Source organism: Pinus tabuliformis, chromosome 6 (assembly GCF_031772625.1).
Source record: "Pinus tabuliformis cultivar Carrire ecotype Pingquan chromosome 6, CPIR1, whole genome shotgun sequence".
Taxonomy (NCBI): Eukaryota; Viridiplantae; Streptophyta; class Pinopsida; order Pinales; family Pinaceae; genus Pinus; species Pinus tabuliformis.
In genome coordinates, this window is record NC_142292.1 from 1,612,651,734 (window position 1) to 1,612,671,284 (window position 19,551).

General features: G+C 39.9%; 1 protein-coding gene across 1 annotated transcript; it reads right to left on the reverse strand.

Moving 5' to 3' along the window:
* Positions 1-17,638: 17,638 nt before the first annotated feature.
* LOC149265049 (uncharacterized) lies at positions 17,639-18,436 on the reverse strand. The gene has a single exon (XM_089401628.1). It carries the CDS (start codon positions 18,434-18,436, stop codon positions 17,639-17,641), a length of 798 nt encoding a protein of 265 aa, XP_089257754.1.
* Between the last annotated feature and the right edge of the window lie 1,115 nt (positions 18,437-19,551).

Genomic DNA, 19,551 nt, shown 5'->3' on the forward strand with positions numbered 1-19,551 from the left:
AATGAAAAGGCTTCAGTTCATCTGTCATTGTTTGAGATGTTTGCATTTGTATAGGTTTTTCTAGTATAAGTATTATATTTTATGCTTAGTTCAAGGAGTTTTCTTCCAATATGTCTAATAATAATATGTCTTTATGGCAGTTGTCATGCTCAACACTTCTATATGAAGTGGTTATTAATAGGTATAAAGCTCATTAAAGAATTTATTTTTGGAATTAGTCTTTCCTTGATGTGGTTGTGAAGTCAAAGCACACATATATTATTCTAAGCACTTTTTATGCTTGTACAGGTTACCTCCCATATGTCTTTTTCATATGTAACTTGTACCTCGTTACCTCCAAACTTGCAAGTAAACTGTTACCTTCCATATGAAGAATTATTAGCCACTTAGATAGAAATCAATGTTTCACCTTAGAAAGGTCCCAATGTTCATCCAAAAGCAGTACCCGTAGCAGAAACTGCACCTCCGGCTCCTATCCTAGATCTTATTCGTTATTTGATAGGTTTAGGCAATGCACTTGTCCCTAGATATTAGTGAGAAATGGGCTCTCGGTTAGTATTATATAGTCAATTCCATTTGATTTTGTAAAGAACAAATGGAAAAAATTGGATTTATTGTTGTTAGATGTGAATTGTATTTACTAAGTGTCAACATGATTAAAGAAACTTGTGATATTTGGTTAATGCTTTGTGCACACCTCCATTGCCTATTTTAATTGCATCCTGAGTATGTCAAGGCATTTATATCAATGGGAAACTTATATGGCGCGATGGTCAAATTTTTTATAGCTTGAAGTTTTAGAATAACTCTTTTGGTCTTGCAGTTGCTGGACCTATACAGGTGCAATTCATAAAATGTGAAAATAGTTGAGATATTAGTTCTATTTACTGTAAATATTGCTAGTTTAATAGGATGTAGATGCACATCTATTTTGATTCCTTTTTAGAAGTTTCATTCTTGGTAAATTAGGTGCCACCATTGCAGCCTGAGAGCTCAACACACAAACTGTTTCCAATGGTATTGTTTCAAAACATATCTCCTCGACTCGCAAACGCTCTTTTGTAGGTGGAACTAAAAAATAATCAACAACTTCTTTTTTATTTTAATGATAATATTCCATTTGAAGTTTCTTCATCGAGGATGGTAGGATGTAGCGTGCAACGTTTCTCGAGGTAATAATGAATGCTAGGATCTGTAGAGGGCCCTGAAATCGGGTCAACAACAAGGGGGATACCCACCCGGTCCGGAACCTGGTTGGCGGCTCCTTGCCCGTTTGATGTAGCGGGTCCGACTAGGGTTAACGGGACCAGCTTCCCGATGCATGGGATGTGTGTGTGTGTAGAGTTTGATTATGTTGATTCTGGAAGCATTCTAAAACTAATTTAAATCTAACTCGCAAACTGATTCTAAGCTACAGTAATCTAATGAAAACAACATATGTGATCTACACTAACCCGGGATATATCTTTTACATTATGCGATTTAGAAAGATTTCATATAATAACTGGTAATAAAGATCATTCAGCTATCACAAGAATATAAACCATTAAAGATGAACCATTCTGCATAAGAAGTTAAACAAAACAGTTGTGAACAACATATCGCATAAATAAATGATTCACATGTCAAGCATAAATAAAAGAGTCCACCGTACAAAAGTGCCAAATGATAACCGATATACTCATACATTAACATATAAACAATATCAGCTGCATATCACTCTAAGAATATAAGCAGAAATTCGTTAAGAGATAAAAGTACCATTTATGACTGATTTTTACTCACACACTTCAAGTAATAACGATTTATCTCTACTTGTCCTAATATCTACTAAGAGTACAGTAGTGCAACATCAGTAGCAGACATTAAAATGCAAACATAAATAAATCTCGATCCTTCCATTCATCAAAACCTCCTCTAAGGGTGCAGAAGTGCATGTTCCGAGGACAAGTTTTTGACAAATTTCTTGAACCTTCTCCAATGCAACGAGAAGGGTTAAAATACTACTTCCTAATTCTAATAATAGTATTATTACAAAATTGAGGATACGGTTCTCAAATGACCGCCCTTTTTCTAATTTAGTTAAAAAGGAAAAAACAACATTCTAAATGAAATTACTTATGAACTTGGTCTTTGAAGTTGCAGCTGTCAAGCATAGGCTTGAGAAGAGTAGGCTGACCGATTTCTGTGCTTAGCTGGGCTGCGAAAACGACATCCATAAGAGCTGGCGCTACCTTCTCCGCTGCGTTCATGATGCATCTTACCGTCATGCATTGGCTGTGCGGTTTAACTAAGTATGTCCAGTAACTTTCCCAATTTAGTCTAGCCAATGCCTGGATTGCTTTCCCGTTTGCCTGCGCTTTCTGCCTCCATTCTGTCTCCAGTTGCAACTTGCTCGATAGGTATCCCGGGGTGGTCTCTGAAATCAAATTGGCTCTCTGTAAATTTTCATTTACACAGTCGATAAGGATGCTCGCTTGTGTCGCCGCTGTCTCTGCTGCTTGCTCCGCCTGTGTGATTTGTTCTTCCCATTTATTAAACAACAGCTCCTTGTGATTCTCATTAATCTTGGGTGCCCCTGCTCTTTTCCCTTCCTCGTCATCTTTCCAAGTCAAATATTCTGTTACTCTTTTGTTGTTCTGATCATAGTCGCTCCGCAATTCCACCACCTGGCTGGTGATCCTGTCGCTTAATTCACAAAAGGGTCTCCATTGTGATATTCTACGTACCATATCTTCCTGTTGCTGTGATAGTTGCTCGTTCAAGCCGATGGAATCTGAAATAAACTCTGCCAGCTTAGGTTCATCTTTATGCATCTCTTGCACCGTCTACAGTTGCTTTTCTTTTTCTTCAAGACTTCTTTGATAGCTTACTTGCATCTGGCGAAAGTCTTCCTGTAGCTTTTCGACATGTCTGGAAGCTTCAGTGTTTGTGCGGCCTGTTGCAACTGTTGTTGTAGCAGTTGTATTTGATTTTCATGTTCTTTTAGGAGTTGCTGAACTTCAGAGGCCTTGTCGATAGTTGCAGAAGCATATGCTCCTACAATCTGAGACAGCTTCGTGAGATTCTCGGTTGGATTATTATTTGGGTCTTTCCACAAGACGTCTAGATGTTCAGCATCTTGAGACAGTGCATTCTCAAGCTTTCTCTTATTTCTTTGTCTCCTTACAACTGCTTTGTGCTGGGGACTGTAGAATACGTCCACTGGAGGAATTTCTTCTACATTGAGTAGAAGTTCTGACGATGGAGCGATAGGAAGGTGTTCTGCTTTTGCGGCGCTATTGACTATGGTCGAGACGACCTCTTGCACCACTTGTGTATTTCCCACAGGTGTCTTCGGGACTTTCCCTTCAAGATTAATTAATTCATTCAAGGTTTCCCACTCTTTATCCAACTCTGTTGTGACAAGAGGTGTTTCGACGACAGGAGGGGGAACGTTTCTTGGTGGTGAGGCAATAACTTGTTGCTCAGCCATCGTACTTGACTGAGCTGTGTCTTTGCTTGCTTCTTCGTTCTTTTCTTTGTCGTGCACAGACTCTTCAGGATGTTCAGATATTTCTCTTGCGGCACTGGACTTAGATCTGGAAGTGCTGGAATTTTCACTAAGGCTGATGCTCGGAGTCGGTTCTCTAGTAGCTACTCGCAGCCCTTCTAGTGGAATACTAGCCAACCTTCTCTCTCAATATAACGTGAATTTCCGGAGGTCGTCTGGAGAAAACCTCGACTGAGCTTCTTGAAAAATTTCTTTGAGCGAGCTTTTACTCTGAAAGAGATCATCAAACAGATCTTTCTTCCCAAAGAACACTCTTATCTTGACATTGATTGTAAATTCCTCGGCCACATTATTTGGGTCGAATGGTCTTGATGAGAACTTAAATAATTGAAGACACGTCACATTCTCCACCTCGTCAAAAGCGTGTCCCACATCGAACAAAGAGAAGGCCCCACAAGTGACGGGAAATTGAGGCCAAATGGCCTTCTTTTTGTCCTTTAATTCCTTGGTTAAGCCGCCTTTAGAACAAGTTTGATAAGCGATTTCCCGGGCCAACAGTTTATGAGCGACATACAAGGGTAGGACATGTGGAGGTATAGTGCTTCCAAAAACTCGAATGTTGGTAAACCATTCTTCCCCAAACCATCTCGCGATGGGGATGACGTCAATTTGGACCTCGCGAGAGCACCTTGGGGGATCCTTATCATATATTATTCTATGTATGGGCAATATGAGCCCATGGCAAATCTGGTAAAAATGAGGGGCAAACTGGGAATCCCATAAGACTTTATGATAAACATAGATGGGCAATGGGTCTTGGGTAGTCCATTTCCAACCCATGGTAGGAAAATTTGATACGAGGCAGACAAAGTCCATTATATAGGCAGACAAATAAAAAGGACGATAGACCCTTTGGGAGAAGGATCTCTTAGAACGGTATTTGACAACCGCCATGTATAGAGTATCAGAAAGGATTTTGGCCCAATCTACTATCTCGGAGTTAGTCGGGGCGTCAACTAATGGTAGCCATTCAGATGAAAAATTATTGATATCGGGCATACCAAATAATCTACAGAGCATGGCTGCAGCAAAACAATATGGAGAGGTAAGGGAACCAGTGATGTACATATCGTTTTTATCCTTTTTCAATGGATCATCTCTTCTTGACCATTCTTTAGTGGTGTCTGATAGATCCGGATTTTCTACTGCAAACTTCCTAACAAACTGTTCATTATAGGTCGCTTGCGGTTCAGGAAGATGATACATGAGCTTCAGGTCTTGAGCAGCAAACGATCCCACGAGCCCATGTCCCTGGACTTTGAATTGCCTATTTGCCAATTCCGCATCATCTAGAATCCACTTGATCATGTCTCTATATGGTAAGATCTTCGGCCTTGCCACTATTCTATGGAGGAAAGAACACGCTAGGTCTTCCAGGGATGCCTCCGAAGGACGTGATGCACCCGCGAAAGCAGCAGTTACCTTCATTATTCTAGGGTTCTTTTCTTCTAACAGCCTATACATGCCTTCCCATGTTGAGATACCTGCATCTCTGTTCCAGGCTGTATCTGTGTACAGGGGCACCATCTCCTTGGTTTTTTCTCTTGTTTCGGAGCCTCGAGCTTTGTTCTTCTTTCCCATTTTGCCTTGCGCTTCTGTCTAATTTTCCTTCGCACTTTGCTCGTGCAAGTTACGAGTGAAATGGAAATACTGATCAGAAAGGTGATGGGAGAGTTTTAAATGCAAGAGATAATCAGATATGCCACCTTACGTGAAGCAAATCCGCATCAAGGCACGCGTCTTTATTCCACTTAATAACTGACAACTAATTTATTACTATCATTAAAAGCGCATAATTTCAAGTCAGGTTATAGTAAGTGGCTTTTCTTTGGGCGACGCGCCCGAAGGATTCGTACTAAGGTGCTTTATGATTTGCCAACATACCCTTGCATGTCGCACAATCGCAAATCGCAACGATCGCAATATCGCAGATCGCAATAATTCAATGTTTTCCAAACTTCGCATGCCTCATTTCTGCGATATGCGATCGCGCGATCCCAATATCGCATATCGGTGGATTTGTAAGCTTTTCTTTATGGATGCTAGTATGTTGCGATGCGATGTTGTTATTAACACTGGGGCGGCGCGCATATTGGTCTTTAGAAGGGAAACGAAGGTGTTTCTTATCCTTATGTGGTGCGACCTTAAAGAATTGCTTTCATGAACACAGGCTTAGGCTTAGGACATTCAAGAAACCTTTTCTGAGCGTATGGTTGTAACTTCAAAAAGAAATCCTTGCTTTTCCTAAAAATTAACTAAGGGTCCCCATTCATTCAGTATCGTGGCTGATACTAGATTGAACGAGAGGGGTTGTTGATGGCCACAACAATTGGCGATTCACTTGGGAGAACCAGTTATCTCTGCTCTTTTTCTTTTGACATTTTCAAACTTCTAAAAAACATTTTCTCAGGAAATTTGAAATTTATTATAAAAAGATATAAAACAAATGATACTTCAAAGCGTCAATGATGTTTTGTTTCAGCTCCATTCTAGTTCAATTACTTGCATCCCCAGATTGTATTCGAATTTAAATCAGTCATTACTTGGTCTTGTAAAACATAAAAATAAAGTGTTCTCTATGTATCAGTCCTTCTTAAATATGTTCCTTTGTCGCAGGTAGAGCCACTGCTGCCAGGAGGCGTCCATAGCCTCGACAGGGTTACCTATTATCCAGGAATGATCCTTTATCCTGCCTCAGGTTATTTACAAATTTTTCAGAAAGAATCACTTTCTTGATGCTTTTTCCTTTTTTATTCTCTAAAGAACAATGTCTTGGTTTGGTGGCCAAATTATGACATAGTCATTCACCTGATTTACACTTTTGCTGAGCAAGCTCGCTCGTGATGAGACCCCTTGCCTTTTGATTGCAACAATCTTGAGTCATTGCCCTGTTTTGGTAGACAGTCTTGGCAAAGTCAGCAAGTTATAATATCTGTGATCATGATATGTCGGCTCGTGATGAGACCTCTTATTCTTTGAGATATAGCATTTTTTTTTTAGGTCATTCCTCTGAATGTTGTGTTTTCCTTCAGCAGGGAGGAAGTCAAATTTTCTTTCCTTAAGAAAGTTCTGGACGACAATGATAGGGCTGCTTTTGGTTATGGCTGATTTAACAGAGAATCTTTATTTTAATATTGATACCTTTCATTGTGCTGACCTAAAACAAATTCTTCACTTAGATAGATTTCTTTTAATTTTTTGGAGTTGAAACTATCATCATTTCTGGGTCAAAGTTCTATCGATAATAAAGATCAAATTCTCAAAAGATTTTCTGTTTATAGGAGCCGAAGTCCAAAATCTTTAACAGAGACAAGGTGTCTTTAGTAAACGTCAAATGTCGTTTAGCCAGAACAAACATTATTTGAGAGAGGCAAACATTCCCTAGGGTCATGTAGAGAATATAAATAACTTTTCCTATCAATTATTGAAAGCCAAAACTAACAACCTAGCTAAATTACTCCTACTCCTATTCTAACTATATACAGGAAATAACTAAGTGAAATGATATTTCCAATGGAACCAACGATTCATTATTATTCCTAGCCGTATGAATCTTCTGAGAATCAGTAAAAAGTACCGAATTTCGCTTGGATCGAAATTGCTGGCTAGGGAATAAGAACCTACAACTTCAATTGGAATTCTGTCTGATTTTCTTTTCTCATGAGAAGGTTTTTCCAACTGAGTGCCTATTGGATCATAAAAGTTAGGATGAATTTCTGATGTGAATTGGTGATCTCTCAATAGGAGGGATAACGAGTCAAATTGTGAAAAGGGTTTTTCAGTTTCGTTGGCTTGCAACCCGTTGCTTGTTGATGTTGAGCTTTTAGCGACAATGAAAGTTCTCATATATAAATCGCTAAAATATAATCTATCAAAAATTTGAAAATTTAAAAAGAAATTCGATTTTGTACAAAATGAATGCAAGTGAGAAAGAAATGATTGGGTATTTATACAAATAGTGTTATCGCATAACTGGGGGTTACTTGCAAGTTTTTTCTTTTCACAAGAACTGGCCAGGTTTTGTGAATCAGGAAATAAGTCATGATTGCGAATAGGGATGGAGCTTTCCTCTTGATATGAATCATAGATTGGAGTATTGTCTTGGATAGTAGAATTATTCAAATGAGCTTTTGCTTTGAGATGAGGGTTAGATGGAATAATCCCTGATCTAAGATGTTCCTTATTAACTGACCCTAGATGAGTTACTTGTGATAACCCAACATCATCACCATTGTCAAAGAAACTATCCCGAAAGACTTTACAATTTTCCCTACGTTTCTCTTTTTCATTATATGTTTTCAGACAAGGGAGGTCAGGCAGCTCTCTTTTGATATTGATCAAAGGCTGTGCTAAAGTGGTCTCTTTATTTTGAAAACCCAATGATGATTTGTTTGAATAACCCTCTGTGTCTGTTGAGATATGCTTGATATTACGAGGGGGGAAATCGTCATCACTAAAAACATTGGGGTAAAGAGAAAAATGCGAATCTGGAATAATGCATTTAAAAACATCAAATAAATTGTGTTCATCAGATTCACTATAAGCATCGGGCTTTAGATCATACCTTTTTGTGCCGATATTTTTTGAAAGAGAAATAGTTGGTGGATCTAACCTTGGCATCAGCATTTGTTGATTTGAAATGATATTGTCTGACTCTATGTCAAAGTCATCTTCTGGTTCTAAGGTAGTCTCCCTTTCAGTATTTTCGTCTTTGTTTTCTGGTACTATAGCATGCAAGACTCCTAGGCTAATCTCTGTTTGGTCAGATACAGGAGGTAGGAAATACTCGTCACAATCTGAAGATTCTTCATCTGTGGGCCCATTGTCAAGGTCATATTGTAGACATTTAAGATGAAATCGCATATTGAAATCCCTTACGGGTTCGTCTTGTTTCCGCAGATAGTCGATTTCAACATAGACCTGGTCGTATTCATAGCAATCAAATTCCAAGATGGAAGTCCTAACGAATTGGTCCCAGCTGTGGATTGATGCAACTAGGAGGTCTCTGCACCATTTTCTAGCTTCCACTGTGAATGTAAGAGTAAAAATCCTGCACAAAACGCCTTCATCAATTTTCTGAATATCAGAACTCGGAGCTCTTTGAATGAATTGCAGGGCATGGTGGAATGCAGAAGAATTATTCTTACCATTGAATTTTACCTGAGACAATAGCCTTACCACATCTCGCGGGTGTTGGAAGAGACAGGAAGATGGATGCAACTCCAAATAGGAATTCTATGAGCAACCATCCTGTTTCAAGATTTCTAATTTAAAACATTCCAACAGACAATATGCTCAGGCCCTCCTTCTAGCGCCAAATATGTTGAGGGCCCCGAAGTCGGGTCGACAACAAGGGGGATACCCACCCGGTCCGGAACCTGGTTGGCGACTCCTTGCCCGTTTGATGTAGCGGGTCCGACTGGGGGTAACGAGACCAGCTTCCCGATGCATGGGATGTGTGTGTGTGTAGAGTTTGATTATGTTGATTATGGAAGCATTCTAAAACTAATTTAAATCTAACTCGCAAACTGATTCTAAGCTACAGTAATCTAATGAAAACAACATATGTGATCTACACTAACCTGGGATATATCTTTTCCATTATGCAATTTAGAAAGATTTCATATAATAACTGGTAATAAAGATCATTCAGCTATCACAAGAATATAAACCATTTAAGAAAAACCATTATGCATAAGAAGTTAAACAAAACAGTTGTGAACAACATATCGCATAAATAAATCATTCACATGTCAAGCATAAATAAATGAGTCCACTGTACAAAAGTGCCAAATGATAACCCATATACTCATACATTAACATATAAACAATATCAGTTACATATCACTCTAAGAATATAAGCAGAAATTCGTCAAGAGATAAAAGTACCATTTATGACTGATTTTTACTCACAGACTTCAAGCAATAACGATTTATCTCTACTTATCCTAACATCTACTAAGAGTACAGTAGTACAACATCAGTAGCAGACATTAAAATGCAAACATAAATAAATCTCGATCCTTCCATTCATCAAAACCTCCTCTGAGGGTGCAGAAGTGCATGTTCCGAGGACAAGTTTTTGACAAATTTTTGGACCCTTCTCCAATGCAACGAGAAGGGTTAAAATACTACTTCCTAATTCTAATAATAGGATTATTACAAAATTGAGGATACGGTTCTCAAATGACCGCCCTTTTCTAATTTACTTAAAAAGGAAAAAACAACATTCTAAATGAAATTACTTGTGAACTTGGTCTTTGAAGTTGCAGTTGTCAAGCATAGGCTTGAGAAGAGTAGGCTGACTGATTTCTGCACTTAGCTGGGCTGCGAAAATGACATCCATAAGAGCTGGCGCTACCTTCTTGGCTGCGTTCATGATGCATCTTACCGTCATGCATTGACTGTGCGGTTTAACTAAGTATGTCCAGTAACTTTCCCAATTTAGTCTAGCCAATGCCTGGATTGCTTTCCCGTTTGCCTACGCTTTCTGCCTCCATTCTATCTCCAGTTGCAACTTGCTCGGTAGGTATCCCGGGTGATCTCTGAAATCAAATTGGCTCTGTGTAAATTTTCATTTACACAGTCGATAAGGATGCTCGCTTGTGTCGCCACTGTCTCTGCTGCTTGCTCCGCTTATGTGATTTGTTCGTCCCATTTATTCAAGAGCAGCTCCTTGTGATTCTCATTAATCTTGGGTGCCCCTGCTCTTTTCCCTTCCTCGTCATCTTGCCAAGTCAAATATTTTGTTACTCTTTTGTTGTTATGATCATAGTCGCTCCGCAATTCCACAACCTGGCTAGTGATCCTGTCGCTTAATTCACAAAAGGGTCTCCATTGTCATATTCTACGTACCATTCTTCCTGTTGATGTGATAGTTGCTCGTTCAAGCCGATGGACTCTGAAATAAACTCTGCCAGCTTAGGTTCATCTTTATGCATCTCTTGCACCGTCTCCAGTTGCTTTTCTTTTTCTTCAAGACTTCTTTGAGAGCTTACTTGCATCTGGCGAAAGTCTTCCTGTAGCTTTTCGAGCTGTCTGGAAGCTTCAGTGTTTGTGCGGGCTTGTTGCAACTGTTGTTGTAGCAGTTGTATTTGATTTTCATGTTCTTTTAGGAGTTGCTGAACTTTAGAGGCCTTGTCGACAGTTGCAGAAGCATATGCTCCTGCAATCTGAGACAACTTCGTGAGATTCTCGACTGGATTATTATTTGGGTCTTTCCACAAGACGTTTAGATGTTCAACATCTTGAGAAAGTGCATTCTCATGCTTTCTCTTCTTTCTTTGTCTCCTTACAACTGCTTTGTGCTGGGGACTGTAGAATACATCCAGTGAGAATACGAGTGAATTTCTTCTACGTTGAGTAGAACTTCTGAGGATGGAGCGATAGGAAGGTGTTCTGCTTCTACGGCGCTACTGACTATGGTCGAGACGACCTCTTGCACCACATGTGTATTGCCCACAGGTGTCTTCGGGACTTGCCCTTCAAGATTAATTAATTCATTGAAGGTTTCCCACTCTTTATCCAACTCTGTTGCGACAAGAGGTGTTTCGACGACAGGAGGGGGAACGTTTCTTGGTGGTGAGGCGATAACTTGCTGCTCAGCCATCGTACTTGACTGAGCTGTGTCTTTGGTTGTTTATTTGTTCTTTTCTTTGTCGTGCACAGACTCTTCAGGATGTTCAGATATTTCTCTTGTGGCGCTGGACTTAGATCTGGAAGTGCTGGACTTTTCACTGAGGCTGATTCTCGGAGTTGGTTCTCTAGTAGCTACTCGCGGCCCTTCTAGTGGAATACTAGCCAGCCTTCTCTCTCTATATAACGTGAATTTCCGAAGGTCGTCTGGAGACAACCTCAACTGAGCTTCTTGCAAAATTTCTTTGAGCAAGCTTTTACTCTGAAAGAGATCATCAAACAGATCTTTCTTCCCAGAGAACACCCTTATCTTGACATTGATTGTAAATTCCTGGGCCACATTATTTGGGTCGAATGGTCTTGATGAGAACTTAAATAATTGAAGACACGTCACATTCTCCACCTCGTCAAAAGCTTGTCCCACATCGAACAAAGAGAAGGCCCCACAAGTGACGGGAAATTGAGGCCAAATGGCCTTCTTTTTGTCCTTTAGTTCCTTGGTTAAGTCGCCTTCAGAACAAGTTCGATAAGCGATTTGTCGGGCCAACAGTTTATCAGGGACATACAAGGGTAGGACATGTGGAGGTACAGTGCTTCCAAAAACTCGAATGTAGGTAAACCATTCTTCCCCAAACCATCTCGCGATGGGGATGACGTCAATTTGGGCCTCAGGAGAGCACCTTGGGGGATCCTTATCATATATTATTCTATGTATGGGCAATATTAGCCCATGGAAAATCTGGTACAAATGAGGGGCAAACTAGGAATCCCATAAGACTTTATGATAAACATGGATGGGCAATGGGTCTTGGGTAGTCCATTTCCAACCCATCGTAGGAAAATTTGATACAAGACAGACAAAGTCCATTATATAGGCAGAAAAATAAAAAGGAGGATAGACCCCTTGGGAGAAGGATCTCTTAGAACGGTATTTGACAACCGCCGTGTATAGAGTATCAGAAAGGATTTTGGCCCAATCTACTATCTCGGAGTTAGTCGCGACGTCAACTAATGGTAGCCATTCAGATGAAAACTTATTGATATCGGGCATACCAAATAATCTACAGAGCATGGCTGCAGCAAAACAATATGGAGAGGTAAGGGAACCAGTGCTGTACATACCATTTTCATCCTTTTTCAATGGCTCATCTCTTCTTGACCATTCTTTAGTGGTGTCTGATAGATCTGGATTTTCTACTGCGAAGTTCCTAAAAAACTGCTCATTATAGGTCGCTTGCGGTTCAGGAAGATGATACATGAGCTTCAGGTCTTGAGTAGCAAACGATCCCACGAGCCCATGTCCCTGGACTTTGAATTGCCTATTTTCCAATTCCACATCATCTAGAATCCACTTGATCATGTCTTTATATGGTAGGATCTTCGGCCTTGCCGCTATTCTATGGAGGAAAGAACACGCTAGGTCTTCCAGGGATGCCTCCGAAGGACGTGATGCACCCGCGACAGCAGCAGTTACCTTCATTATTCTAGGGTTCTTTTCTTCTAACAGCCTATACATGCCTTCCCATGTTGAGATACATGATCTCTGTTGTAGGCTGTATCTGTGTACAGCGGGCCATCTCCTGGGTTTTTTCTCTTGTTTCAGAGCCTCGAGCTTTGTTCTTCTTTCCATTTCACCTTGCGCTTCTGTCTGATTTTCCTTCGCACTTTGCTCCTGGAGGTTACGAGTGAAATGGAAAGACTGATCAGAAAGGTGATGGGAGAGTTTTAAATGCAAGAGATAATCAGATATGCCACCTTACGTGAAGCAAATCCACATCAAGGCACGCGTCTCTTTATTCCACTTAATAACTGACAACTAATTTATTACTATCATTAAAAGCGCATAATTTCAAGTCAGGTTATAGTAAGTGGCTTTTCTTTGGGTGACGCGCCTGAAGGATTCGTACTAAGGTGCTTTATGATTTTCCAACGTACCCTTGCATGTCGCGCAATCGCAAATCGCAGCGATCGCAATATCGCAGATCGCAATAATTCAATGTTTGCCAAACTTCGCCTGCCTCATTTCTGCGATATGCGATCGCGCGATCGTGATATCGCATATCGGCGGATTTGTAAGCTTTTCTTTATGGATGCTAGTATGTTGCGATGTGATGTTGTTATTAACACTGGGGCGGCGCGCATATTGGTCTTTAGAAGGGAAACGAAGGTGTTTCTTATCCTTATGTGGTGCGACCTTAAAGATTTGCTTTCATGAACACAGGCTTAGGCTTAGGACATTCAAGAAACCTTTTCTGAGCATATGGTTGTAACTTCAAAAAGAAATCCTTGCTTTTCCTAAAAATTAACTAAGGGTCCCCATTCATTCAGTATCGTGGCTGATACTAGATTGAATGAGGGGGGTTGTTGCTGGCCACAACAGGATCTAAATTTTAAGTTTTGGAAGTTTTCTTCATTGAGGATGGCATGATGGAGCTTGCAACATTACTTGAGGTAATAATGAATGCTAGGACCATTCCCTCTCCACCACTCTGCTTGTGCCTTTGACTCTGTTCGATTTTTAGGACTTTTGGGTGAGAAGGACTGGGCAGGATGGATAAGTCCAAGAGATAAAAAGGGGAAGAGGAAGAGCACATATAGATGGTGAGCTTGTTCTCTCCATTGAAAAGCTGCAGGAAATCCAAGATGAGCTTGAGAAGGTAAGTTCTCATGCACTCTGAAAACTATTTTTTGGGGTTATTTTAATTAATTTATTTATTTTTAAATTGTTTTTTTTCTTATATTTTTTAAAAACCTTTTTCCCATTCCTTTCTCTATGTATTTTTTTATTTATTTATTGGTGCATGTGTGGATTGATTGAATTTTTTCTTATTCGTGGGCTGCTTGAGAATGATTTGTTATAGCCCTTAAGATCGGGTTTGAGGGAAAGAGTGATTTTTTCAGTAAACCCACACTTCATCTTCATATTCTTTCAGTATTTTGGATATGGACATTTTCATTGGTTTACATATGTTGTTTCTCTAATAGTGTCGAGGAAATTGTTTCAAGGAAAAATTGAAACTAGAACATCCTCAAATTAGTTATTTCAGTTTTTTTGCCATATCCATTTATTATTTGGGCATGAGTTGGTAAAGCTTGGGGTTCAACAAATGTAATATTTTGTGTGACAGTTCTTGATCAGCTACAGTCTGCCTGTTCACGATTAGGTTCATAATTACTTGGTGACCGTAGGCTCTCTCAATATAGTATGCTACACTCCTAAATCCCTTTTGGTCTCAATTATAGTCATAAGGTCATAATGGCGTGGTCACCAAGGGTACTCTCGGCCTAGTCACTGCCCCCAAAGGATCTAACAAGGTTGATGGACTTAACAACAAAAGCTCGCAATTCTATTCGACATGTACCCTTAGGGAAGGGTAGACCTGCCTTACCTATAAGGTTGTTGACAATTGGCTTATTCTTACATTCGCTTTTTATTAGTTGCTGGAAAGATTTCTTAGAGGAATTAGTGGATAGAGTTTAAGTTGGATTCCAGATGACAAGCAGAGTATTCCTACATTAAGTATTTGTAATTTCATAATTTCATTCACATTGAGGAAGAAATAGATTCATTGTATCACTTTTGTTTTCCCTTTCCCCACTTACATAGCGATGTTGCAGCTCTCGATTTATTTTTTCCTTCTACTTTTGTTCTCTGAGATTGAACCTATTGTTTCCAGTACCTAGCAGAGCCTTTTTCTCTTCTATCATAAGATGCATGTGTGTGTAAAACTATGTAGTTGATGAAATAAGTTTGGAGTGGATTGAAATAGTGAGATTTTGTTGTGGTGGTGGTGATGAATCATTTTTTCAATTGAGCATAACATGTCTATATGATAGAATGCAGAAAAATGGAAAAAAATGTGAAATTTTTATAGGGTGCATTGAGCTGCTCTCTTTTGGCTATTCATCTCCAGTTGTGTTGAATGTTAGAAATGGATTTCAACTGCAAAACGTTTTTTCTTTCATGAGACTGCAGAAATCGGTCTCCAAATGAATTGAAAATGTCCTTATGCACTTTGGGTTGTTCTATCACTAGTCTTACATGGGATGTTTGTATTCAGGTCATTTAGGTTATTATTATTTTTAGTTATTATATGATGTCCAACTATGTGGGGCCTTCTACATGGGTAAATTGCACTTGGGTATTATGGACAATTGAGTCCTCAATTATTTTTTGTGCTTTTCCTTTCACTACAGGGTCTTTAACATTCATTACTGTTTGATACGTTGGGCATTTTCTTCTGGTAGATTTGATGGGTGATGGCACTAAGTATTTTATTGAGATATATGTGTTTGATAGGCTGGGCAATGTGTTCTCTGATCCAAGAGGTATTTTAATGTGAATGGCATATGATTTTTTGTAAATTTGGCTTGACAAAGTAAGTGCTTCTCATGGATTGTACAATCTTTAAAGATATGTGAAGGGCAGATCATATTTAATTTCCAATTGATTTTTTTAAAAGAAAATGTAAGTGTTTGTTTGAAAGTTTGAAAATAAAAAAATCATAGCAAAGTGTTGCACTGATAATGCCTTATTATCTCCTTCTATAGTTTATAAAGAGGAAAAGTAGGCAACTTGCTTGCCAGTTTCACTCTAACTTTGTTGAAATATGCATTTTTTTGTTTGAAAATCATCGTGTAGCTGCAATTTTTTATTTATTTTTAATCAATGACTATAAACGTAATTTTAAGGATTTCCATAACTCTTCACATAATTTTTTAAAGTGTGCTAGCTCAATTCCACTCCTCACTAACATGAATTAATCAATGATTTTGTAGTTCATTCTTAATTAAACGTTTTTTATATCTATTTATTTCAATGGTGAGATATTTATTGATTCATCGTTTTATATTGTATCTAAAGAGACAAAAGTGATCTTTAAATAAAAATTTTATCGTCTCTAGAGAGACAATAGCTAGTATTAAAGACATATTGTCTCTAGTCCGAGTGTTGTCTTTAGAGAGACAAAAATGAAATTGTCTCCTAAGAGACAATAATGGTTGTGTTATATAAACCAAAATGATATGCACCAATATAATGTTAAGCTATTAATTTTTTTTGTAAGTCAGAAGATTATATTAAAAGAGTAAAAATATAGTACAAAAAATCTGCCATAGCAGATCGAGGCCTGAAGATAACAAGATAGAAACCATGATTTCCATACAAAATGACCAAAAACTATTAACTGCACACCACGCAGGGTGGTTGATCCTTCTATCTAACTTCGCCTGAGAATAAGAGAGATTGAGCTGAAGACCGCAGCCCTTCAACAAGTAGACACTATAGAAATGACAAAACCCTAGATCTTAGGGAGACCATGAAAACACCGGTCAAGACATATGAACAACCGGTCAATACGGATGAGAATTAACATCAAAACAAAATTACTGAGGGGACTTCCCAAACCTGCTCGCTGTGTCCAAGGCCTATTCTAGAACATGGTTGTCCGCTCTCACTTGCAGGGATTGACAGCTGCGACATTCCGCCTGATTCTCTTGCTGCGGTCCACCAGTTTGCCGTGCTTCTGGACTGAGCGTCTACGTGAGGAGCTTAATAAGCACCGTCATCTTCTTGGACAGAGAATCTACTACCTCATGCACTGCAGTGACTTTGAAATCCAGAGCTTCATAAATGCCATATAAACTTTTCATCTGGGCCTCAGGGATGAACTGGTCACTCTGAGGCAGCCTCTTACTATCTTCCCTTGATTCCAGAGCACGCGCCAGCAGGGTTTTTACTCGCCAGCTTTCCGCCTGAGTGCGCACAAACTGTGTGGCGCGTTTGGTTACTGTTCCAGGATCTTGAAGCCAATCAACCTCCTGCGCTATATCTTCCTCCGACCGCTTTCGCTCTTCTTCCTTCACAGAAGCCTCCAGTTCAGACAATTTGCATTTGTTCTTCGACGCGGTTCTGGTCTCATACATTTCCCTCGCTGTCTTGAGCTCCATATTCGCAGTGGTGTTGCGGCAGCCGTCACCTTCCATACTGAGCTTAACGCTTGCGACGTGAGAACAGGCGCTGAGAGCCGAAAGAAAATGAACCGGAACGATGCACTGAAAAATTCTGATCGTGCCTTTGCCTCTGCTCGCTGTTAAATAGTTGTTCTGGAGGATATTACCCATGACCAACCGATCCTCCCGAAACGACGTGGATGTACTAACATAATTGTTACTGCATAGAACTGTGTTTTCCGAGTGATGTATCAAAACCTTGACATAAATGTTGCCTCTTCCCTCTCTAATCAGAAAGTGCCAAGTGTCCTCCAACTTGCTGTGGTGGCGGTGGTGATCGTTGCGGCACATCATTTTAGATTTGTTTCCTTTATTCCCCTTCTATTGCCATAAACGCACCGGAATTACCTGTCCTTTTGCCTTCTGCCAACTTTTAATATCCGTATCCACTCCAGTGTGCCCTATCATAGAAAAACGCAGAGACCGAATGCCTTCCGGTTAAGCCCGGTTGGCATTATCCATGTCTTGTTTGGCCAGCTGGATGCATTTCTTCTTCAGGTCTAGACAGTTCACCCGCTGCCAATAGCTGTCCCATTCCCTATTTTGGTTGTCGATGCCATCATTTGCTAGGTGGTCCGCTATCACATTCGCCTTGCATCTCACTGCCTGGAAGACTAACCCTCTCATACCGCTGATTAACTCAGCTATGTTTTCCATCACCTTTGCTAATCTCCAATGTTTCTTTGCTTTTCTCGCTTTGGTTCCACCATAGATTCTCTTTGCCACAGAAATTGCCAGGTCCGAGTCGCCTTCCACCACCGTTGTACAATTCTGCATGTCTTTTAGAATCTGTAGTCCCTGTTCTAAGGCTGCAAACTCCATTTCATTGTTCGTCCCTTCTCCCAGAGCTTTGCAGTAAATATGAAGAATGTCTCCTTCATGGTTTCTTATGATGCCTCCTATACCCGCCATCCCAGGGTTTCCTCTGGACGCGCCATCAAAATTCAACTTCAGCCAACCAACCGGCGGGTATTTCCAACTGTTGGACTCAGAATGTGGGTTCTGCTGGCCGCTCGACGTAGCCATGCTCTGGTTGATGTCCAGCTGGAAGAGTTTTAAAATCCGTAAGTCACAAGACGAAGGCTTCTCATTAGTTTCCGCTTTGACTTTCACTTGAATTAACTGTCTAATATTTATCATAATAGTATCTATGGAATGCTCTGTGTTTCTGTATTCATCTTGGAATATTCTCCTGTTACGCTCCTTCCATATGGTCCATGTTAAGAAACCTGGCATAACTTTCCAAATGCTGTTGACTCTGGGATTCTTTGAGTAATTTTTTTGCCAATTTTGTATAGTATCTTGGATGGACTCCCTATTTCTGTTAGAGTTTAGCAAAATACCCTCCGCCCAATTCCATAAATGACATGCCCAGTCACAGGAATTAAATAAATGGTTTATTGTTTCTTCCTCTACCAGGCACATTGGGCATCTGGAAGGCCCATGAAAACCTTTATTGCGTAGATTTTCCCACGTCAAGGTTTTTTTCCTCATTAAAAACCAGAGGAACGTTTTGATTTTTGGCCAAAACAGGTTATCCCACACTTTATGACTCCAAGGAATGACCTCCCTCTGCTTTGCACTTTCTATCAGTTCCCTAGATTCCTTGAGTGAGAAGTTTCCGCTACCTTTCATTCCCCATCTAAGTTGGTCCTTTTCTTCCATATTCCTTATCTTCCTTTTGAGTAGTTGATCAATTAGATGCTTTGTGTTGTCATTTTCCCCATTTCCGTTGTCGAAGTTGAAGTTTATCCATTCTCTCCAGATGGGATCCCTGTTGTTCCAGTTCTAGTAATGATGGACTTTATATCGGCCTTCGTGTTGGCATTTCTGCTTGAGAAGATCGAGCTCGGGCTTTTCTAGTTTTGGCAGTTGTTGCCAAGCATCATCCTAAAAAAGAACTGAATGCCCATTTCGAATCTCCCAAAAACTATTTTCCTGCACCAAGTTGTGATTTTTCCTAGCAAGATTCCATATGGGGGAACCCTCAAGAACCTCCCGAAGTCTAATAAGATCCTGATTATTGCATTCAGGGGTATATTTATCTTTCCAATGTCTTGCCCAAGGGAGATGGGGCTCTTTTATCCATCTCCACCATAGTTTTGCACCACAAGTCATGTTGATGATTGAAGGATCCACCAGATTTAGGCCTCCCAAAATTTTCGGTTTGCAGAGTTTGTGCCATGCCACAACCGCCCATTTTTTCTTTTCCCCATTTCCATTCCATAAAAAGGACCTTTGGATTGTTCTAATTTGTTGAAGGATGCCTTTGGGGGACGGCAGCATGGAGAGTAAGTACTGCGGGATAACCTGCAGAACTGCCTTGGTGAGGACTAATCTCCCAGCAAAAT